Genomic DNA, 23066 nt, shown 5'->3' with positions numbered 1-23066 from the left:
TCCTTGCCCTGGTGTCTCAGGGGGAAGTCCCAGAAGGCTCAACAGTGCCCCTTGGTCCTGCTCTGAGTGATTGCCTTAGGGGATGGGTGTGTGACACGGGTCTGGCTAAGGAGAGGAGAGGCCAGCTCTGAGGGACGTCTGGCTAAGGAGAGGAGAGGCCAGCTCTGAGGGACGTCTGGCTAAGGAGAGGAGAGGCCAGCTCTGAGGGCCGTGGGGCTTCTAAGAAAGGTTTTTCATGCTCAAAAAGAAGGCGAGGGAAGAAGCAGTCCCTCCTCTTCTGCTGGACAACTTTGTGGCTGGAAATGAGGCTCAGAACTGTGGCGGCCACTTGGAACCACAGGAGGAACGAGCCCAAGGAAAAGCCAGAAATGCAGAAAGAACCTGGGTCCGGGGTTCCTTTATTCCGTCCCTAAGTTAACCAGTCCTGCTGCTGCCACTTGGCTGGGCAAGAGGATGCCATTTCCTTATGGTTGGAGCTGCTGTGCATTAGATTTTCTGTTGCAAACAAAAGCTTATATCAGGGTCCTCCACCTGCCAGCCTGCCCCTCACAATGCCCCTCCCATGTCTCTCTCAGCCACATTGACTTTTTTTTTTTTTTTGCTGATGAAGATTAGCCCTGAGCTAACATCTGTACCAGTCTTCCTCCACTTTACATGTGGGTCGCTACCCCAGCATGGCGATGGGGTGTAAGTCCTCCTGGGATCCGAAGCCACAAACCCAGGCCGCTGAAGCAGAGCACACCAAATTCAACTACTGCACCATGGGGCCAGCCTGCGCTGACCTTTTTCATTTCCCTTAACATCATGCTCCTGCTTGCCTCAGGATCTTTGCACATGCTGGTTTTTGTTCTGCCCAAAATGCTCTCCAGCTCTCCATCCTTGCCCAAAACCACCGCTGTCTAGGTGGCTGCCCCTCTTTCATCCCTCAGGTCTCAGCTTCCCTGACCGCCCCCCAACACACACACGGTCACACTTCGAATGAGTGCAGCCGCGACTGATACCCTCTCACACCCTAGACTTCTCTTCCACAGTTGTATTAATGAGCCGCTTTCCTATGTGCCCCTCTGGGGTGGTTGTCCCCAGGGCTGCAGGCAAGTCCCATCTACTGATTAGGGCATGCCCAGTGCCCAGCAAGGAGCTCTGGCAACATCTAAATGAAACCCCCATGCAGCTGGTCCTCCTACGGTCCGAGCAATGCCTGTTTCTCTGTGCCTCTATTCCCCCAGCGCTCTATTCTGTTTCCTGCCCTGGGGGACATGGCCAGGTTACACTTGTCTTTGGCCCCATGTCTGGAACACATGGGACTCAGGGGAGCCAAGAGGAGCCCAGGCCTGTCTCCATGAGGCTAGCTGCGCCCAGCCCGGCGGAGAAGACAGCTGTGGCCACTACACCTTTTGGGTCTCAGTCAAGTCTCAAAGATCAGTTCTTCCCTCAGCAGTTCCCAAACCCTAGTTCTCCAACCAGCCAGAGGCAAAGTTGCTAATACCGCCTTTCGGTTCCCCTTGCGGCCCTGCATTTGCAGGCCCGGGGCTTTCCTGCCGATAGATCTCTCTAGATGGTGTGCCCCTTCCTCACGGCTCCTGCTCAGTCAGTAGGATGAGCCTCCTTTGCGTTTCTCTCTGTGCTCCTACACACACTGAAACCTTTACCCCTCGGCTTCTGAGCTCTGATTCCCCTCAGATTACGGATGAGACAAGGGCCAGCGTTTTCTGCTTTCCAGCTTCCTTTTTTTTGTTGCTGGTTGTCTCATTTCTACTTTGTGAAAATACCGGAGCATTCACATTCCATTCCTCTCCCCCTGAGCCACACCTTTGTTTTGCTTTGATCGGCAGCTGAAGATACTAGAAGCTCTCTGCCGTTCCTCTGGCTGAAATATTTTCTGCTGTCTCTTGGTTGGTTGGAGTTAGTCCTCTAGAAGTTCCCTCAAGAATGAAATATTACAGATGAACTGAGAAGACATCTGAGATCTGAGTTAATGATTGTTACAGCTAGGCCCATTGGGTTATCGTAATGTGCCCATGAGGGTTTATTGTGTTCTATTTCTGTGTATGGCATTTTCTATTTAAAAAAAGTTTAAAAAGCCAAAATAAAAATAAGAAAAGAAGGACTCATGTGAACCATATTCTGAGTTCTTAAATGTGAGGTATTGTTGGTCTATAACCTGTATATTTTATCCTTGGCTGGTTTCAAATTTCCAGCTCCTGCATTTTTCCTCTAGCATCTTCTAGGTGTGGCTGCACTGCCATCTGGCACAGAGGTGAAGTCCCTGGAAGGCTGGCTTCTAATTCACTGGAATTTCTGATAAGTGACTTGATCTTTCTGGCTGGCTGTCTTTATCTGTAAAGTACAATAATTGTTCTAGGGTTTGTCTCAGTGATGATTTTTCTGACTCAGTTTTCCCTAAGATTTAATTTGCCCTTTCAATATTTTTAAAGATTTTATTTTTCCTTTTTCTCCCAAAGCCCCCTGGTACATACTTGTGTATTTTTAGTTGTGGGTCCTTCTAGTTGTGGCGTGTGGGACACCACCTCAGCATGACTTGATGAGCGGTGCCATGTCCACGCCCAGGATTGGAACTGACGAAAGCCTGGGCCGCTGAAGCAGAGGGCGCGGACTTAACCACTTCGCCATGGGGCTCGCCCCACCCTTTCAATATTGAGTCCAGAATTATTTTATTTCGGGAACATTTCTTAATTGTATTTTGTGTGTGTGTGAGGAAGACTGGCCCTGAGCTAACATCTGTTGCCAATCCCTCTCATTTTGCTTGAGAAAGATTGTTGCTGAGCTAACTTCCGTGCCAGTCTTCTGCTACTTTATGTGGGACGCCGCCACAGCGTGGCTGATGAGCGGTGCTAGGTCCACGCCAAGGATCTGAACCTGTTAACCTCGGACCAACAAAGTGGAACGCGTGAACTTAACCACTACACCACTGGGCCGGTCCCTCTTAATTGTATTTTGAAATATTTGCTCTGTTCCACTGCTTGCTTGCTTTCTTGGAATCCCAATTGTGGGCCCGAAGTTCTTTTCTACCTGGTTTCCACATCTGTCATCATCTCCCAAACACTGTGTGTCTCTTTAATCTGATTGCTTTTTTTCCTTTGCTTTTCTTCATTTCTGTTCCATAGGCACCTACTGGGCTTCTTATAGTTTCGTCTTCATTTCTGCATTGGTTTGTTTTATCTTTTTTCTTCTATTTTACTCCTGAGACATGTCAGTTTCTGTTCTGCCTACTCCCGTTGTCTGCCATCTCTCCCCAGAATTCTGGTAATTCTATTTTACAATCCTCCTTCATAACTACTAATGCTTTATGAAGTGCCTTATTTACTTTTGAAAACTCATGTTGAAATTTAATTCACGTTAAGTAGTAATTTTTATGTGCCATCTTTGAGGTAATCTTTTCTAGGGGGATTTCTTCATATGCAGTGTAATTATGGTATTTTTTTAATATCTAAAAAATCGTATGTTTTTACTGTTCAGTAGAAAAAAGGGAAGTGCATATCTATGGTATGCTAGCCTTTCTGTAAAGAAAGAAGGAGGATTTAAGAAAATGCACGTCTCTGCATATTTGTGGAAAGAAAATGCAGGAGCCATAAACCAGGGATAAACTAAAGAGACTGGTTACCTACAGGGGCTGGCTGGGAAGGTGGTGGAAAGAATCAGGAGTGAGAACAGGGTGGCAGAGATGAGGAGAGAAGGACGCTTCTCTGAGTGTGTATCTTTTTGTATGGCTCTGATTTGAAGAACCATAGTAATACTTCACGTACCCCCAAAATAAACAAACTATTAAAAGCAACTAGAATGTGGAAGAGGGAGAACCCAAAATGCACTATAAACAGTAACAAATGATCCTCACTCTATTACAAATGGAGAAAATGACTGAAAGGGGTGGGAAAGGAAAGAAAAATCCTAAGTAGCTTTGGAAAATAGTATGTTGACTGGATTCTGTAAGGCTAAAGGCAGAAAAAGCTGCACATGAATTCTGCAATCAGAAATTTGATTCAGTCAGTAACTGTGTTTCTCACAAGATTGTGGGTTAGCGGTTTTGAAATAATGTATATATTTACAATGTATATATTAGAATTTATGTGTATACTAGAATTAGACACACAAGTAAATGTATTTTAGATAATAAGAACTGGATTTGTCACTGTTGGAGAAAGAAATTACAAATAAGGAATGGGGAACACTGTGCTGTTGGGCTGGAATCTGAGGTATCAATATATACTCATGGTTTTTAATTATATATGTTGATAGATAGATATAGAAATGCATATGTGTGTGTGCATGAATAGGTTAGTGAACACATACATATACTACCTAGATCTGTCTGCCGAAAGGTCCTAGAAGCACTGACACCCCAACAGCAATGAGCACCCCATAAGCCAGATCTTGACCTCTAAATACCATCCCCTAATAAAAGGAACTAAGGCTGCCAGGAGAAGCAGTTGATTGTAGTGCTGGGGGAGGAAAATACAAGATCAGCCCAGAACACCTTGTAGTCCCAGAAAGTAAAGAAATGCTAAAATAAATAAATAGAAGATAGATAGATACATAGATAGATAGATAGATACATAGATACATAGATAGAGAGATAGATAGAGAGAGAGATAGAAAGGAAAGGTGGGAGCTTCTGGAAAGAACACAGGAGCCAACCTGAGGGAACTTCTAATGGCCAAAGCTGGACTAGTTTGAGCAGCAAAATAAATAATGATAGTATTGGATTATAAGCCATAGAATAAGATAAATATTCCATACATGAATCCATACTGATATGGGTAAATAACAGATTGAATAAATGTGAAGAAGGGACAACTCTTACAGTAGAATTCCAATTAATTAATGTAGAAGGAAGGATGGAAATAGTGAATAGGAAAACACCACAGAAATAATTATTGCAGATAAGATTCACTGATGAATGCTAAAATCAGTGTGCAAAAGTTTGGGGAGTAGTCAGATTTTTTTTTTTTTTTTTTGCTGAAGAAGATTTGCCCTAAGCTAACATCCATGCCAATCTTCCTCTATTTTTTGGGGGGGGGGGAGTGGTTGGGGTGAGGGAATGGGTTGGGTGGGATAAGGGGGCCTGGCAGCAGAGGCCTGGGGAGGCAGAGGCCTGGCGCTGATCGGCTGTGGGGAACTGACGGTCTGGTCCTGCAGGTGCTGGAGGGCGAGGCTGTGGGCATAAAGAGCTTTGGATACTCTCTGTTGGGCGGCCTGGACGTGGATGGGAACCATTACCCTGACCTGCTGGTGGGCTCCCTGGCCGACACGGCCGTGCTCTTTAGGTGAGCCTTCCAGCTCCTCCCTGAGGCCCTGAGCCCCACTCTAGTGCCATATCTGAGACTGAGGAGTCTGCCCACCTCCCCTCTTTCCCAGCCTCATGTTCATGTTTCTTGTACCCTCAACTCCCCACTCCCCAGGGCCAGACCTGTCCTCCATGTCTCCCACGAGGTCTTCATTGCTCCACGAACCATCGACCTAGAACAGCCCAGCTGTGCTGGTGGCCACTCAGTCCGGTGAGGCGGGATCCAGGGGGAGGGCGGGGGAGCCTCTGGAGTCCAGTTTTCCCCGGTTCCCCCTTTCTCTGTATAGTTTGAGGCTGGGGCTGAGGCTGGGGAAGGTGGGGCAGGGTGGGGGTGGGGCCCTGGCCCATGAGCCTTGTGGCTCAGGAGCTGCCCTTTGCCCCCACAGTGTGGACCTCAGAGTCTGTTTCAGCTACATTGCAGCACCCAGCAGCTACAGCCCTATTGTGGGTGAGTGAGGTCCCCCTCCCACCTCCCACCCCGCTGGGTTTCAGGATGGGTCACTCCGAGGTGGAGAGAAGGCCACCCTGGGGACAGGCTCAGGCTGGAGCAGGTCCCCAGCTCACTGGCTCTTCTCCTCTCCCCGCATGTCTTCCTCTATTTTTTAAAGATTTTATTTTTTTCTTTTTCTCCCCAAAGTCCCCTGGTATATAGTTGCACATTTTTAGTTGTGGGTCCTTCTAGTTGTGGCATGTGGGATGCCACCCCAGCATGGCCTGATGAGCAGTGCCACGTCTGCACCAAGGATCTGAACCAGCAAACCCTGGGCTGCTGAAGCTGAGCACGCTAACTTAACCACTCGGCCATGGGGGCTGGCTCTCAAATGGTTTTTGACAAGGGTGCCAAGATCATCCAATGGGAAAAGGACAGTCTTTTCAACAAATAGTGTTGGGAAAACTGGATATTCACATGCGAAATAATGAAGTTGAACCCTTACCTTACACCATGTACCAAAATTAACTCAAAATGGATCAAAGAGATAAACATAAGACCTAAAACTATAAAATTTTTAGAGGAAAACATAGAGGGAAAGCTTGATGACATTGAATTTGGAAATCATTTCTTGGATATGACGCCAAAGAAGGCACAAGCAATAAAAGAAAAACTAGATAAATTGGACTACTTCAAAATTAAAAACTTCTGTGCATCAAAGGGCACAACCAACAGAGTGAAAAGGCAACTTACAGAATGGGAAAAAATATTTGCAAGTCATATGTCTGAGAAAGGGTTAATATCCAGGATATATAAGGAAATCCTACAACTCAACAATTTAAAAAAATCCAATTAAAAAATGGATAAAGGACTTGAATAGACATTTCCCCAAAGATGATACACAAATGGCTGATATGCATATAAAAAGATGTTCGACATCACTAATCATCAGACAAATGTCAATCAAAACTACAATGAGCTATCACCTCACACCCATTAGAATGACTGTTATCAAAAAGAGCAAATAAGTATTGACAAGGATGTGGGGAAATTGGAACCCTTGTGCGCTGTTGGTGGGAATGTAAAATGATGTGGCTGTTATGGAAAACAGTATGGCAGTTCCTCCAAAAATTAAAAATAGAATTACCATGTGATCCAGGAAAAGCACTTCTGGATATATAAACAAGGAAATTGAAAGCAGGGTCTTGAAAAAAGTGTCTGTAATCCATGTTCATAGCAGCGTTATTCACAATAGCCAAAAATTAGAAGCAACCCAAATGTCCATAGATGGAGGAATGGATAAACAAAATGTGGTATTGTATATACATACAGTGGAATATTGGATAAACAAAGTGTGGTAGACACATACAATGGAATACTGTTCAGTTTTAAAAAGGAAGGAAATTTCAACACGTGCTACAATGTGAATGAAGCTTGAGAACATTATGCTAGGTGAAATAAGCCAGTTACAAAAAGACAAATACGATGTGATTTTACTTATACGAGGTCCCAAGAAGAGTCAAACTTTCAGAAACAGAAAGTAGAAGGGTGGTGCGGGGGGCTGGGGGAGGGGGAAATGGGGAGTAGTTGTTTAAGGAATATAGAATTTCAGTTTTGCAAGATGAAAAGTTCTGGAGATTGGTTGCACAACAATGTGAACATACTGAACACTACAGAACTGTACGGTTCAAAGTGGTTAAGATGGCAAATTTTAGGTAGTGTGTATTTTACTACAATTTAAAAAGATTTTTTTCAAGTTTGAAGAGAAACAGAATTTGCAGTCTTAAAGTCTCTCCCCCAAGATGTTTATTAACTACAAGGGCAAGACAGTTACTTTATGGCGGAGAAACCTGGCAGAAACCACCTTAACCAAAGGATCAAGTTCAGCGTCACTAGTTATTGTAATAAGTAATAAGATGTCTCAAGGTCAGGAACCCTGTGACATGAGGCACCGGGAAGGGTCCAACATCATTGCTGTGCTTCTCTTGCCAAAAATACATAACCTCAGGCCAATCATGAGAAAATATTAGACAAATGAGAAAGATTTGACAAAATGAGCAGAACTGGTTACAAGTGTCAAGGTCGTGAAAGACGAGGGAAGACTGAGGGACTGTTACTGCAGTGCCACAAAAGTGGAGGAGACTAAGGAGAAATAACAACTAAATGCAGTGCGCGGGGGCTGCCCGGTGGCAAGGTAGTTAAATTCACACATTCTGCTTCCGAGGCCCTGGGTTTGCAAGTTCAGATCCCAGGCAGAGACCTACACTGCTCATCAAGTGCATGCTATGGCGGTGTCCCACATACAAAATAGAGGAAGACTGGCACAGATGTTAGCTCAGGGCCAATCTTCCTCACCCTCCAAAAGAAAAAAAAAATGAGGTGCGTGATCCTGGATAGCATTCTGAAACAGAAAAAGGATATTAGTGGAAAAAGTGGTGAAATTCCAGTAAGGTTTTGAGATTAGCTAATATGTTAACTTCTAATTTAAATAATTTAAGTTTACTTAAACTTATTTATTTAACTAATCTTTATTTAGTTAAATAACTTTAAATTTAACTTAACTAAATATGCTAATGATAATTCCCTGGTTCCGATCATTGTACTATGGTGTAAGATGTGAACGTTAAGGGAGGTTGGGAGAGGAAGACAGAGAAACTATATGATTTTTCCAACTCAATGTTAATTGAGAAGACAGAAACCTACTCTGTCAATCATAAAACCCTTGTACTCAGGACGTATGGGAGGCTGTCGGGAAGCCGAAGCTCAAGTCTGGAGTGGACTTTCGCAGACATCAGTGGGAGAGTCCCTGGGCGGGGGGGTGGGCTTAGGGTCGTCGCTCAGGCTGGGTTGCTCAGGAGCTCTTCCTTCACCAAAGTGCTGGACTCATGCCTGAAGCTGGGATCCCTCTGCCTCTCAGAACACAACTGGCTTCAGGAAGATTCTACTGGCAGCCTTCCTTTCCCAGTCACAGCCTCCAGAGGTTCCCTCCCTGCCTTCCCAAGGGCCCCCTTCTCTCTTGGAAGGCGCTACTCTCTGAGATCCGGCACCTCTGGACTTCCTTGGGCACGTTCCTCCTCCTTCGTCACCTTCTCAGGTCTGAGTCCTGTCCCAAGGAGCTCTTGCTCAGAGGGTCCTCTCCTACTGGGAGTGAGTGTTGCTGGCAGTATCTGAGACCCCCACTGCTGGCCACCCTTCATCGCCTGCTCTTCTGTACTTCCTGGCCTTCCCACAATGGTTCTGCTGGTCTCACCTGCTGCTGCTGCTTCTTTTTTTTTTTTTTTTTTTTGAGGAAGATTAGCCCTGAGCTAACATCTGCTGCCAAGCTCACATCCGTGCCCATCTTCCTCTACTTTATATGTGGGATGCCTACCACAGCATGGCTTGTCAAGCAGTGCCATGTCCGCACCCGGGATCTGAACTGGCAAACCCCAGGCTGCCGCAGCAAAATGTGCACACTTAACCGCTGCACCACCGGCCGGCCCCTCACCTGCTTCTGGACTTGCAGTTTCCCAGTCTCCTAGCTTCTCTGAAGTTAAGTTTGATGTGTGTTGGTGATGGGCTTTTTTTCTTCTTCTTCCATGCTCCTTGTTGTGCCATATAGTTTCAAGAAGGAGGAATAGGATTATTTAGAATTAAGCTGCTGCCATGTTACTTCCACACCCGAAAGTCGGGCAGGCTGAGCTGGTATTCTCTGTTTACAGATGCTCCACAACTCCTCTCCACCCTATCCATCCTCCCTGCCTTCGCCCTGGGGACCTGCCCTCTTGAACTGCATCACCGAGTTCCCTCATACCCGGGCCCCAGTTGGGTTCAATCAATGGGCGTTGTTGGTAGGAGATGGGAGATGGAGGGGAGAGGTATTTCTCTCTCCTGCTCCCTCCTTGCTGGGCGTGGTTTGGCAGTAGCCGTGTTCCTCTGCCGATGGCTGCAGCTCCTGTCGGATGACGCTCTCCTACAGCTGCATCTCTCCTCGGGGGTCCGTATGGTCCCTCCCCTACCCCTGCAGACACAGGGATCTAACAACTCCCACCTTTGCTGGTCCCTGGGGGCCTCACCATCCCTCACTGGTTCCCTTAAGTCTGTCCACTCCTTTGGGAACAGTCCCTTCCCTCAGGTACCCTTTCGAAGTGCCCTCTGATGTGCCACCGGGACTGTCACTGACACCCACGGATGTGTGAGTGTTGATGTGCTGGGGAAGTCTTCCTCTGGTGACTGACGACCCAAGTCTTCAGGAGTCTGGCCGTGGCTCCCCTGTGGCTGGGAGGGGTCGGTGTGTGCAGGATACATAGGCTCAGCATACACTGTGAGCTCAGATCCCTGGAGCAGAAGTAGGAGAAGGCGTAGGCAGGATGGACAATCCTAAAAGTCGACATTCATGACGTCCGCAGTTCAGATCACATGAGAGATCGTCATGCTTCAGACATAAGACAGCCCTAAGGACTTAAGTACTTAAAATAAATATTTGTTTTTTCAGAATTGGGAATTGCTAAGCTGGCAAATTGCTATTTGAAAAGTTGGCTCTCCTGGACCCGTGATGCAGCCAGCCGGTGCCTTGCCAAACTGGGTTGGTGGGCAAATTCCACTTGGAGAACTAGTCGGCTCACGTCAAGGCTCGATTCTCCCTGCCTCGAGCTCTGGGCTTGACCTTCTGACTCAGGGCAGGCTGACCTGGTGCCTGTGATCAAGGGCTGCTCCATTGGGCTGCAGCGTTGGCCGAGCCTCTACCAGGATGGGGTGGTTCCCACCTGAGTCATCCTCAACCTCATCCAGCAGGTAACGTGGTTCCCTGCAGGAGTCACCCGAGCCCGGCCCCTCGGTGCAGAATCCAGCCCTGGTTAGGAGTGTCTTGGGCTATCCCAGGTTCTTCGGCTGGAAGGAGTCCACTCTCAGGGAGCCACGGGCTGGGCTGAGAGGAGGGGGAGCTCGTCACGCTGGAGCTGGGAGGCCAAGCAGGACTGGATCTGGCCGAAGCCCCAAATCTGGGGCCCAAGTCTGGTCCTGGGAAGCCTGGCCTCTCCAGGCCTCTTGCCTTCTCCCTGTTGGCCATTTGGCATCTGAGTCTGGACCTAGCCTTGCCAGGACATCTGGGGTCATGGTGTGTTGTCCCTGGAGTCAGGGCGCTCACCAGGGCAGTGCATTAAAGAGGAGCAGGGTCTCATGGGCGGGGGGACATGGGGAGGGTAACAGTAGTCTGACAGCGAGGGAACAGTGCAACCAGGGCCTGTGCTGGACCAGGCTCCGGGCTGTCACTGGAGCCAGAGTCCTGTTGAGTGGTCACGCCCTGACAAGGGCCTGTGGAGGGGCTGCTGAGCTCCTGGGCAGAGGCTGACAGTGAAGAGCACCCCAGGGTGGGGACTGTTGGGGAGGGCTCTTTGGGGTCTGGGAGCCATCCCAGAACTGGTGGGTGACACTGCCTTCCTGTTAGGGGAACAGGCACAGAGGGGACCCCTGTGGGGATGAGGGACACAGACAAGCTCAGAGGAAACCACCAAGGGGCTTTGATAGGTCCAGGGACCCTGTGGATCCCTCAGCTCAGTTCCCATCAGCTGTGTCCCAGAAGGACCCCACTCTCCGTGGCGTGGCCCCAACGCCCTGAGCAGAACCCTCTGGAATTTGGCTGTAGCAAGGGGAAGACAGAGCCATCTGGATCTTCTTAAGCTCTAGGTACCCTCACTTTCCCCTTCTGAGCCCACAGGGTCATACATACGTGTTTATAAAACTTCCCACAGTAGTATTACAGTATTTTTTTTCCTAAAGAAGGCCTCTCCAAATTGTTTAAGACCTGACCCACTCCTGTCAAGGGAGATGGCATGTGTGGGGCTATGGCCTTGTGACCCAGAGTTCCTGCTGCTCACAACACCCACCACCCACCCCAGGAGGGGCCTCTTAACAGCAGTCAGGAGTGTGGGAGGGCCTCTGCCCCATAGGGCCCAGGCTGTGAGGGCCTGTCGTGGGGTAAACACTAATTAGGCCCCACCACACCCTCTTGGGCAGCTCTGGGGGTTGAGGAAGCCTGCAGAGGGGAGGGGACCTCAGACTGCTGTCCCAGGCCTGGACCGTGTGAACGGGGACTCGCAAGGACCTTCCTTCCATGTGGGGGTCACATCCCTCCAGCCCGCTGCCTCCAAGGCAGCCTCATGCCCCCGCCACTCTTTGGCCCACCTGCTGGTTGCTCAGGGCCCCCTGCCAAGTGGCCCCTCCCTAGCATATCAGTGACAACATGGAGGGAACAGATGTTTACCAAGAGCTTGCATGATCCCACCAGTGACACGACCAGGAAGGCATGGCTGTCCCCATTTTATAGATGAGGAAACTGAGGCTCGGATCGGGCTAGTGACTAAGAGAAGCAGCACGTGGCATGTGGCTTGAGGCTTCTCTCTCCTTTCTGAGTAACCAGGGAGGCGGCCTGGCCCCCTAAGCCCGTGATGCGTCAGGGAACGGTAGTGTGGCTTTCTGGGAATTCCTGCTAGGGCCAGAAGCACCTCCTCAAGGGGTGGTGGGTCCTCCACCTACTCCTCCAGGACCTCCTGGGGGCACTGCCGACCTCATGGGGCCTCCCCGCAAGGCCAGGCCCCAAGGTGCAGCAGGGGCCGGTTCCCTCATGTGCCGCCTGTCCCAGCGCTGGGCCACCCACGCGCTCCCATGAGTGAGAACCAGCTGACTGCCAGCTGGGGGTGACAAGGCCTCTGGTCAATGGTGTGTCCTCCTTTGCCTTGGGCGACGCATGGCTGGGGTCCCCCTACCTGTCCGATGGAGGCAGCAAATTCACTCTGCAGAGCCCAGGGCCTTGGGAATAGGGAGGGGCTGGCCCCACTTCACTTGTGTTCCTGGCCTGAAGGGCTGCCCAGGTCCCCAGGCCCAGGGAACTCCCAGCGCTCTGACTAGGCCACCCTGGGGACCCGGGACAACAGGCTGGGAGTCCTAGGCCTTGTCTGAGTACACACCAGTGCCCAGGCTGTGGGGAGCTCCAGCCCAGGGGGCTGGCACAGCTGCTGTCCCAGTGCCCCTCATCCCACAGGGAACTTGGGCCACTGGCCTGGGGGAGGCGCATGGCCCGGACTGACCTCTCCGTCCAGCTTCAGCCCTGCTCCCTGGCCCTGCCCTCACAGGGTCCCAGGATAGGAGGTGTGGGGGTCTCCTGCTGCCAGAGGGGCAGCGTCTGGGCCACAGCACTGGGGCGCCCCACCCAGCCTCTTCCTCCTGAGCCGTCTGTGCTGACTCATCGCCAGATGTCCCACTCAGCCGGGGCCCAGCCAGGCATCAGAGGCATCTATAAAAGCACACTGGTGCTCGCCCCACCATCCTGCTGGGCCACGACCTGCTGCCACACAATGCTGGGAAGCCTGGGGAAGCTTGCCGCCGAGGGCCTGGCCCACCGCACAGAGAAGGCCACTGAGGAGGCTGGTAGGGACCCGGTTGCTCCTGTAACCTGAGCCGTTCCCCTCTGGCTGGGGGATGTGGACAGACACGGCTGGGCTTGTCAAAGCTGATCCCAGCGGGGTTGGGGCAGGCCTTGGCCCCATGGGGAATCCTGGCCAACCAGCTCCACCAGGACAGGGTGGAGGAGGGGGCTACAGAGGCCAAGGAGGGCAGCTCGGGGTTGTGGGGGGGGGAGCCATGAGGGGTCCACTGCCTCAAGCAACCCTCCCGCCATCGGACCTGCTGTGCCACCTGTTGTTGGGGTCTGTGGCTGAGGGCAGGAGGGGGCCAGCCCAGAGGAGGCCCCTGGGGGCAAGAGGGGACCCTGGGTGCTGAGTGAGCAGCCGGTGGCTTGAATCCTTCCCTCTGGAAATCTGGGGAGCCCTTCCGCATCGAAACAGCCTATTCTGAGTATCCTCTACAGAAAGAGAGGATGGATTTTTTTTTAGTGTAACTTTAAAGCTTCAAAGATTTCTTCATTAACAAACCACCGAGTCTGATTCTGTTCAAAGTCGGTCCCTGGGGTTTATGGAAAGGATATTTTCACTTTCTTCGAAGTCCCATGCAGAGAGGCCAGCAGCTGCATGCAGGGAGCTAACCGAGCTCCCACCTGTGGACAGTTTGTGAAAAACAGCTTGTGCCTGAGTTCACTGTTCTCCTTCTAAATGGCTGCAGACGTGTCTGGATTTCATTTGGCAGCTCCACTGCGGGTGTGGACGGCCCTCTGTCATCTTTCCTCTTAGCCCTGTGACTTCCGTATTATCCTCATTCTACCCATGAGGGAACCCAGCAGTGGAGGGTGGTGTTGGCATCAGAACCCAATTGCCGACTCCCAAATCTTCCGGTTCTAGCACGCTCCCACCCAAGCTTTAAACCACTCCTAGGTGGGCAGAGCGCCCTCCTATTGGGGCGATGGCTTTGGGGCACTTGGTTTTGCTGGAGGCAGGCCAGCAGCACCCCTAGGAGGTGTGGTGACCTGGGAAACAGGCCCAGCCTTGGTTCCAGGTCCCTAGCTGGGAGGAGGGCCTGCTCGTTGGCATTCCAGGCCGTGTCAGGCCCGAGGGGCACGGAGGGCCTTGTGCCCTTCTCTGGCTCACTCAGTTTGTCTCCTGGCAGCCAGGCCCCACTCGAGTCTCTGAAGGGAGCCAGCTGAGGGTCCTTCTCGTGAGCCAGCCTGTCCCGGCTGGGGCAGCATCCCAGAACCCCATGCAGGACATCCAGAGCTGGCCGGGCCCCGCCACCCTGAGGAGAAGCCGGCTTGCACTGTGTTCTCAATCGGCTTGTCTTGTTTTTTCAGCTCATGTCGTGGAGGGAGTGGTGAAGGAGGTGGTGGAGCATGCCAAGGAGGCTGGAGAGAAAGGTACGGCCAAGATCAGGCCGAGGAAGGAGGGAGGGAGGGTTGGAGGGGAGGAGGAAGGAGGGAGGGAGGGAAGCTGGATGCTGGCAGCATCTCCTTCTTTGCCTAACCAGGTCAGACCCTGCCCCTGCTGTTGCGTCCTTTCAGTTAGTATACAATTATCTATGCTCATCTGCAGCCACAGCCCACACTTTGCTGAAGCAAGATCCACCTGGATAGTTCTCTCTGTGGAATGTTAAGAAGATGATGTCACAGAATATGTGTCAGCACAAAAATATTTAAGACAAAACTATATATTTCTATGTGTGTGTGCTGTGAGCATAACCATGCAAAAAGCATATGCATACCTCATTCCTTACAATAAAATAGGTTCCAGATGGATCAAGGACTTAAATATAAATACTTGAAGTTATTAAATTGTTAGAAGAGAACATAGGCTATTTTGGCATAATCTTGGAGACGGGAGGGTCTTTTTAACCATTACAGAAAGCCCAACAGCCATAAAGGAAATATTAGGTAAATTTGACAATATAAAACTTCAAAATTTTCATAGTAAAAAAAAAAAAACAACTATAAGCCAAGTCAAAAGAAAAATCACAAACTGAAGAAAAATATTTGTAATAGAAATGATAACCCAATATAAAAATGACCGAAAGATGTAAACAGACATTTCACGGAGAAATGAAGCCCAGGCAGGTAACATACCCGTGATGTGAGCAGATGCTCAGTCTCGCTTGTAAGTGAAGAAATGCAGGTTGTTGCGTGAAATAAATCAAATTTGAGCACAGTCCTCTGGGAGCTCTGCTGCCCGCTGCCCCATCGGGGCTCCTCCAGGCCATATCCAGAGGTCTGCCACATCCCACAGGCCACTCCAGGTGAGACTAGCCTAGCAAGTGGCTTCAAATGTTTCTTTGCTCACCCAGACATTATGCCTCCTACTTCCTGACAGCCATCGCCGAAGCCTTAAAGAAGGCCCATGAGACAGGGGACAAAGTGGTGAAGGAAGTCACTGACACAGTGACCAACACAGTCACAAATGCTGTCACCCACGCGGCGGAAGGCCTGGGGAAGCTGGGACAGTGAGCACCCCCACCACCACTGGCCTCTTCCTGAACCTCAATAAAAAGCTGTGAAATGTGTACACCGAGCCCTGGATTTATTCCTGTTTGCATGGAAACACCGCCTGTGTCCCGAGTGGCCCCTGTGCGGGGCAGGGGGTCAGCACATTGGCACTCGCTGGGGGTCAGCTAGGTCCCCGTGGTTAATCAGATGTGCCACTCTCACACTGAGATTTCTCACGTCAGCAAGGGGCTCTTGAAGAATCATTAGTGTCTGTGCTACATTTCTTAAACGATGGTTTTCTCAGAAATGACCTGTAGCTGTCAGACACCTCCGTGCTTCAAGGATTCCCCCAAAGGAGGACTGTCATTCAGCTTTCATGTTCTTGGGGTTTTCCTTGAAATGTTCTCAGGGAAGGACTCGGAGAAGCTAACAGACCAACCTGATGGAGAGGTTTGCTGGGCAGGCTCAGACAGTGAGTTGCTTCACATTCTGAAAGAGCCTTCAGAGAACCATTTCTGCTGGACAGTCACAGAGTCGGTCAAGGAGGACCTCAGCCCACTGCTTATTGGCTGTTGAAGCCACTGTCAGATCTCCACTCGGAGACTCGCGTTAGGCCTAATTGGTGGTGGTGGTGAAGAACGCCTGGCCTTCCCTCCTTCCTGCCATGGTGAGGCGGTACCATAAAGGGTAAAGGTTATGTTTCAGCAGCATTGAGCTTAACATTTTGGAGTAACAAAAAGGAAATGATTTGTAAGGATGTGGCATTGCTTATCTATCTTGCTGGAAGTCACTTGTCCTTTGCAGAAATTAGAAGAAAAGGTGTTTTAAGGAATGAGTTGGTTGCACACCATATTTCTGGCTTCCTTTTAGAATTGGGTTTACAAGTTTCTGAACAGCCCAGGGATATCCAGTGTCCTGGCTTGGAACTCTTGCCGCTGTCCAGCTAAATCTGGACCTTCTATCTTGGTTTGGCTCCTGATGACTTTTGAATTCCTCCAATCCAAACCCAAGCTCAAAAGGATGGGAGCACTGTGGGTGGCAGTGTGGACTGGAACATCTCTCTGGACAGCACCTTCCCTTCCCAGACTTCACTCGGCAGGTGTGCACAGGTACACACAGATGCCCAAAGGGCAAACACACAGATTCAGCGTGGCGTGTAGTAGCAAGAGATTGGAAACACCCTAAAATGCTAATCAGAAATCAGGTTTTGCTTTGCTTATTAGGTTTGACACACAGTATAGAGCTGACATCTGTTACTTCTAGTGTATTCGAATGCCCTAGCTTGAAAAATGGGACCTGTGCCTAGATGGCCACCAAGAGGGACCAGTTAACAATTACCGCATATATATGAAATGGAATACTCCACAGCTGTTCAGATGAAGAAAATGTACATATATCTTATGAGAACACATCCAAATAAGTTAATCAGTTGTAAAATATGCATGTAGAATAAGTTCATTTTTACAGAGCAAACACATTATTATAGAAGAATAGAAAAGAACTAGTAGCATATTTATAGCAAACATATTAACAGTGCTCAGTCTGTGGGAATATGAGGAATCTTCATTTTCTACGTTATGTATTTACATCATGCTTGAATTTAAGAGAAAATCAACACAAGTATATCTTAAAATGTGACCGTAGAGGGCTCATAATAGCTTATTCAAGATTGTTTCTCAATTAAGTGCTACTCAAAATTTTTCTGGTTTGCAAACTATGTTACCACTTGGTGACAAGATAAATAAAGAAACAGGGAGCACTTAGAAACTCTTACAGCAGTTTGACGTTGCCCGGACCTCCAGGAGTGTGATCAGTGGACAATCTTGTTGGACAGGGTAGAGACTAGCTCAGTGTGTGGAACTTGTACGGCAAGTCGTATGGGAACTAGCCATATGAAGTGGGACCACATACCATGATGAGTTAGTTTAAGAAACAAACAAAAAACCAAAAAACTGGCCCTTCACTGCAGAGAGCTGGAGAAGCACTGTCCACATTCCCTTAAGTTCACCTTGAAGTGTGCTGTTCTAGAATAAGTACTTCTCTCTCTCATTTTCTTTTTACTGCATGTGCTGTGCAATGAGGGGTGTGACATGAACCTCAGATAAATTATAAACGTGTTGTAAAAAGGAATAGAGAGTGAGGCCGGCCCCGTGGCGTACTAGTTAAGTTTGGTGCATCCCACTTCAGTGGCACAGATTCTTGGGTTTGGATCCTGGGCGTGGACCTACACCACTCGTCAGCCATGCTGTTGTGGAGACCCACATATAAAGTAGAGGGAGACTGGCACAGATGTTAGCTCAGAGCTAACCTTCCTCAAGCAAAAAATGCAGAAGATTGGCACAGATGTTAGTTCAGGGCAAATCTTCCTCAAGCAAAAAACGAGAAAGATTGGCAATAGATGTTAGCTCAGGGTTAATCTTCCTCAGCAAAAAGAAAAAAAAAAGCGATAGAGAGTGATGTCAGAGAAAATGGTGGAGCAAGTTCCCTCAAAAATTCTCTTCTCTGTAAAAGAGATGAGAAAACTGGCAAAAATACAGTCAGAATCAACTTTTTTTCAGAGGGAGAGGAGAGAAAAGGGCAGAAAGATTCTTTGAATAAATGGCTGAAACAACAAATTTGATGAAAAACATTAACCCATCAAGAGGCTCAATGAACCCCAAGCAGGATAAACTCAAATAGATGCACACCTAGGCATTTCATAATGAAATTGAGGAAAGCTGAAGCACAGAGAAAATCTTGAAACAGAAAGAAAAAAACAAGTCATGACATAAAAGGGAGGCTCAATAAGATGAACAGGTGACGTCTCATCAGAAACCACAGAGGCCAGAAGACAGTGGGATAACCTATTGAAAGTGATGAATGAAGATGACTGTCAACCAAGGATTCTGCATCCAGCAGCCACAGCCTCCTCACCTCACATTGGCACAGTCTCCTAGACCCATAGGGCCACCACTCCATGCTGCTGACCCTGCTGTCATTTAGGGAGACGTGCAGGACACAGGCTTGCCCTGTCCCACCAGCTTCATGACCTGTGGGAGGGTTGCAGAGGTCCAAGTATTCCCAGGTTCCTGCAGCTCCTTGAGGCCACTGCTCTGTGCCAGCATTTGCTACTGCAGGCTTCCCAGGAGAGGGTGGTCTTACGGCAGGACCCGTCTCCAGCAGGCTCACAGGATCAAGTTGCTGTGCACATGTTTCCCCAGAAACTTTGGCCAATTTGCAACTAGCCTCCCTGGATGGTTCCTGAGGTTCAAGTCTAAGTTAGCGGGTTTTTATTTTTCCCTTCATTTATTTTTAATTGAGGTGAAATTTATGTAACACACAATTAACCATTTTAAAGTGTGTAACTCAGTGGTATTCACAATGTTGTGCAACCATCACTTCTGCTTTCAAAACTTTGTCATCATCTCAGAAAAACACCACATTCCCACTAAGTAATCACTCGTCATTCATATACTCCCCTCCAGTCCCCTCTAACCACTAATCTCCTTTCTCTGTCTATGGATTTACCTATTCTGGATATATCATATAAAAGGAACCATATATATGGCCTTTTGCGTCTGGCTTCTTTCACTTAGCATGTTTTTGATGTTCATCAAAGCTATAGCATGTCCTTCTTTCCTTTTCGTGGCTGAATAATATTCCATTGTATGTCCACACCATAATTTGTTTATCCATTGATCTGTTGATAGGCATTTGGGTTGTTTTCATCTTTCGGTTATTATGAATAATGCTGCTACACAAGTTTCTATGTGGACATATGTTTACATTTCTGTTGTGCATACACCTACCTAGGATTGTAATTGCTGGGCAATATGGTAATTCTATGTTTAGCTCTTTTAGGAACTGCCAAACTGTTGTCAACAGTGGCTGTACCATGTTACAGTCCCACCAGCGATGTATGAGGGTTCCTATTTCTCCACATACTCATCAACACATATGTTCTGATTTTTTAAAATTAAAGTCATCTTAGCAGGGGTGAAGTCATATCTCACTGTGGCCCTGATTTGCATTTCCTTAATGACCAATGATGTTGGACATCTTTTCACGTGCTTGTTGGACGTTTGTCTATCTTCTTCGTATTCTTCTTTGGAGAAATGTCTATTCAAGTCCTTTGCCATTTTATAATTGGGTGTTTGTCTCTTTATTCCTGAGTTCCATCTTAAATATTTTATTTGAAAATATTTATAAAATATTTTATTTGAAAATATTTATAAAATATTTTATTTCAGAATATTCTAAACATTCTGTATGTTAAGCCCTTATCATATTCATGATTTGTGAATAGTTTCTCCTATTCTGTAGGTTGTCTTTTCACATTCTTGATAATGTCCTTTGACACACAAAAGCTTTTAATTTTTATGAATTCGAATTTGTCTACTTTTTGTTACTTGTGCTTTTAACATCATGTCTAAGAATCCATTACAAGGCCGTGAAGATTTACCTCTGTTTTCTTCTAATAGTTTTGCAGTTTTCTCTCTTATATTTAGGTGTTTGATCCACTGGGAGTTAATTTTTGTACACGGAGTGAGGAAGGGGTCAAAGTTCATTCCTTTATCTGTGTTTATCCAGCTGTCCCAGAGTTTTTTGTTGAAGGGATTCTTCTTTCCTCACTGAATGGTGTTACAGGTTGAATTGTGTCCCTCCAAAAGATCTGTTAAATCCTAACCCCAGTATCTCAGGATCTGACCTTATTTGGAAATAATGTCATTGCAGGTGAAACTAGTTAAGATGAAGTCATGCTGGAGTAGGGTGGGACCTTAATCCAATAAGTCTGGTGTCCGTATAAGAAGACACAGACACACAGAGGGATGATGGCCACCCACAGAGGACAAAGGCAGAGACTGGAGTGATGCAGCTGCAAGCCAAAGAACGCCAAGGACTGATGGTCACCACCAGCAGCTAGGAAAAGGCAAGAAGTTCTCCCCTACTGGCTTCAGAGGGAGCACGGCCATGCTGATGCCTCAATTTACAGCCCCCAGAACTCTGACACAATTAAGTCCCATTGTTTTAAGCCATCTAATTTTTTAAGACAGCCCCAGGAAAGTAATACAAGTGGTGTTGGCACCGATGTTGAAAACCAAGTGACCATACATGTTTCTGGACTCTCAATTCCATTCCATTGGTCTATGTTTGTACGCCAGTGCCAGTTTTTAAAAAAGTATAGTTGACAGTATTCTATTCGTACCACAATTTTAATTATAGCTTTGTATTAAGGTTTAAAACCGGAAGTGTGAGTCCTCCAAGTTTAGTTTTCTTTTTCAATATTGTTTTGGTTATTTGGGGCCACTTGCACTTTCACATTAATTTTAGGATCAGATTTGCTATTTTTGCAAAACGGCTACTGGAATTTTGATAGAAATTTTGAATGTGTAGATTACTTTCAGTATTGTCACCTTAACAATATTTTTTCCAACCTATGCACATGGGCTGTCTTTCCATTTATTGAAGTATTCTTTCATCTCTTTTAAACAATGTTTTGTAGTTTTCAGTGTACAAAGCTTTCACCTCCTTGGTTAAATTTATTCCTAGATATTTTATTCTTTTGGATCCTATTGTAAATGGAATTGTTTTCCTTATTTCCTTTACGGATTGCTCATTGCTGGTGTATAGAAAAACAACTGATTTTTTGTGATCTTGTATCCTGCAACTTTAAGATTTTATTTTTCCTTTTTCTCCCCAAAGCCCCCCAATACAGTTGTATATTCTAGTCATAGGTCCTTCTAGTTGCGGCATGTGTGACACCGCCTCAGCATAGCTTGATGAGTGATGCCATGTCCGCGCCCAGGATGCGAACTGGCGAAACCCTGGGCTGCCGAATCAGAGACCGTGAACTTAACCACTCGGCCACAGGACTGGCCCCTACAACTTTGCTTAATTCATTAACTCCAGTACGTTTTTGTTTTTGGTGTTTGTGTATCTATGGGATTTTCTCTATATAGAATCATGTCATCTGCAAATGGAGATAGTTTCTCTTTTCCTTTCCAATTCAGATGCCTTTTACTTCTTTTTCTGGCCTAATTGCTCTGGCTAGGACTTCCAGTACATGTCGAATAGCAGAGGCAAAAGCAAGAATCCTTGCCTTGTTCCTCTTAAGGGGAAGCTTTCTGTTTTTCACCAATGAGTGTTAGCTGTGGGTTTTTCATAAATGTCCCTTATCGTGTTCAAGAAGTTCCTTCTATTCCTAGCTGAGTGTTTTTATTATGCAAGGGCCTTGAATTTTGTCAAATGCTTTTCCCACATCTCTTGAGATGATTATGCGCCCCCCCCTTTGTTCTATTTCTATTAATGGGGTGTACTGCATTGATTGATTTCCTTATGTTGAATGACCCTTGCATTCCTGAGACAAATCCGACCCGGTCACGATGGATGATACTTAGAATGAGCTGCTGGATTCAGTTTGTTAGTTAGTATTTTGTTGATTATTTTTGTGTCTATATTCATAAGAGATGATGGTGTTTTCTTTTCTTGTGATGTCTTTGTCTGGCTTTGCTACCAGGGTAATAACGGCCTCACAGAAGGTGTCAGAAAGTATTCCCTTTTCTATTTTTGGGGAAAAGTTTGAATAGGATTGGTGTTAATTCTTTAAATATTTGTTAGAATTCATCAGACCTGTGTGACCTTGGATTAGGCAATGGTTTCTTGTTTTTTTTTTTTTTTTTTTTTTTTTGAGGAAGATCAGCCCTGAGCTAACTGCTGCCAATCCTTTGTGCTGAGGAAGACTGGCCCTGAGCTCACATCCGTGCCCATCTTCCTCTACTTTACATGTGGGACACTTTTTGCAGAGCGGAGCCATGTCTGCACCAGGTATCAGAACTGGGCCGCCGAAGCAGAACGTGCGCACTTAACCGCTGCACCATTGGGCCAGCCCGGCAACGGTTTCTTAAATATGACCCTTATATGTAACAATCAAAGAAAAAATAAATTGGACTCGATCAAAATTCAAAACTTTTGTGTCAAAGAACACCATCAAGAAAATGAAAAGACAAACCAACAGAATAAGAGAAAATATTTGCAAATCGTATTATCTGATGAGGGTCACATATCCAGAATATATAAAGAACCCACAACTCAACAATAAAAAGATAAATAACCCAATTAAAAACTGGGCAAAGGATTTGAAGAGAATGAAAACGAAACGTTTAAAATCGTTGGAAGTGGTTGCCTCTGGGGAGTAGAAAATGGTGTGGTGGGGTACGGATGGAGGGGACGAGCTGTCGTTCACAAGTCTTGTAGAACTATTTGGCTCTCTACGCCAATAATTCTCTGTAGGGGGTAATTTTGCCCCACAGGGGACATCTGGCTATCTGAATACACTTTTCATGGTCACAACTGAAAGGTATTCCTGGCATCTAAGGGGTAGAGGCCAGGGATGCTGCTAAACATCCTACAATGCAAAGGACAGTCCTCAGTAAACACATGGCTTGAAATGTTAATAGTGCTGAGGCTGAGAAACTGTCTAAACTATGTGTAAGCTTTGATTAAAAAAACAAGCCAAT

General features: G+C 47.2%; 1 protein-coding gene and 1 long non-coding RNA gene across 3 annotated transcripts; both read left to right on the top strand.

Moving 5' to 3' along the window:
* Window positions 1-5233: 5233 nt before the first annotated feature.
* On the top strand, window positions 5234-15647 carry FAM25A (family with sequence similarity 25 member A). 2 transcript variants are annotated; one of them, XM_070226211.1, is made up of 7 exons: window positions 5234-5282; window positions 5418-5513; window positions 5689-5750; window positions 10207-10505; window positions 12842-13136; window positions 14449-14511; window positions 15458-15647. In XM_070226211.1, the coding sequence occupies exons 5-7, from the start codon at window positions 12962-12964 to the stop codon at window positions 15589-15591; spliced, it is 372 nt and encodes a 123-aa protein (XP_070082312.1). In that variant the 5' UTR covers window positions 5234-5282; window positions 5418-5513; window positions 5689-5750; window positions 10207-10505; window positions 12842-12961; the 3' UTR covers window positions 15592-15647. The 2 variants fall into 2 exon arrangements, with proteins under 2 accessions (XP_070082312.1, NP_001420508.1); NM_001433579.1 differs by lacking the exons at window positions 5234-5282; window positions 5418-5513; window positions 5689-5750; window positions 10207-10505 and having other exon boundaries at window positions 13033-13136; window positions 15458-15646.
* Window positions 15648-21311: 5664 nt separating this feature from the next.
* On the top strand, window positions 21312-22508 carry LOC138916730 (uncharacterized). The gene is made up of 2 exons (XR_011424071.1): window positions 21312-21458; window positions 22241-22508. It is a non-coding gene; the product is annotated as an uncharacterized lncRNA (long non-coding RNA).
* Window positions 22509-23066: the final 558 nt, after the last annotated feature.

Source organism: Equus caballus, chromosome 1 (genome assembly GCF_041296265.1).
Source record: "Equus caballus isolate H_3958 breed thoroughbred chromosome 1, TB-T2T, whole genome shotgun sequence".
NCBI classification, from domain to species: Eukaryota; Metazoa; Chordata; class Mammalia; order Perissodactyla; family Equidae; genus Equus; species Equus caballus.
Note: the sequence above shows the minus strand (reverse complement) of the source record. Positions and strands in the feature narration are given on the sequence as shown.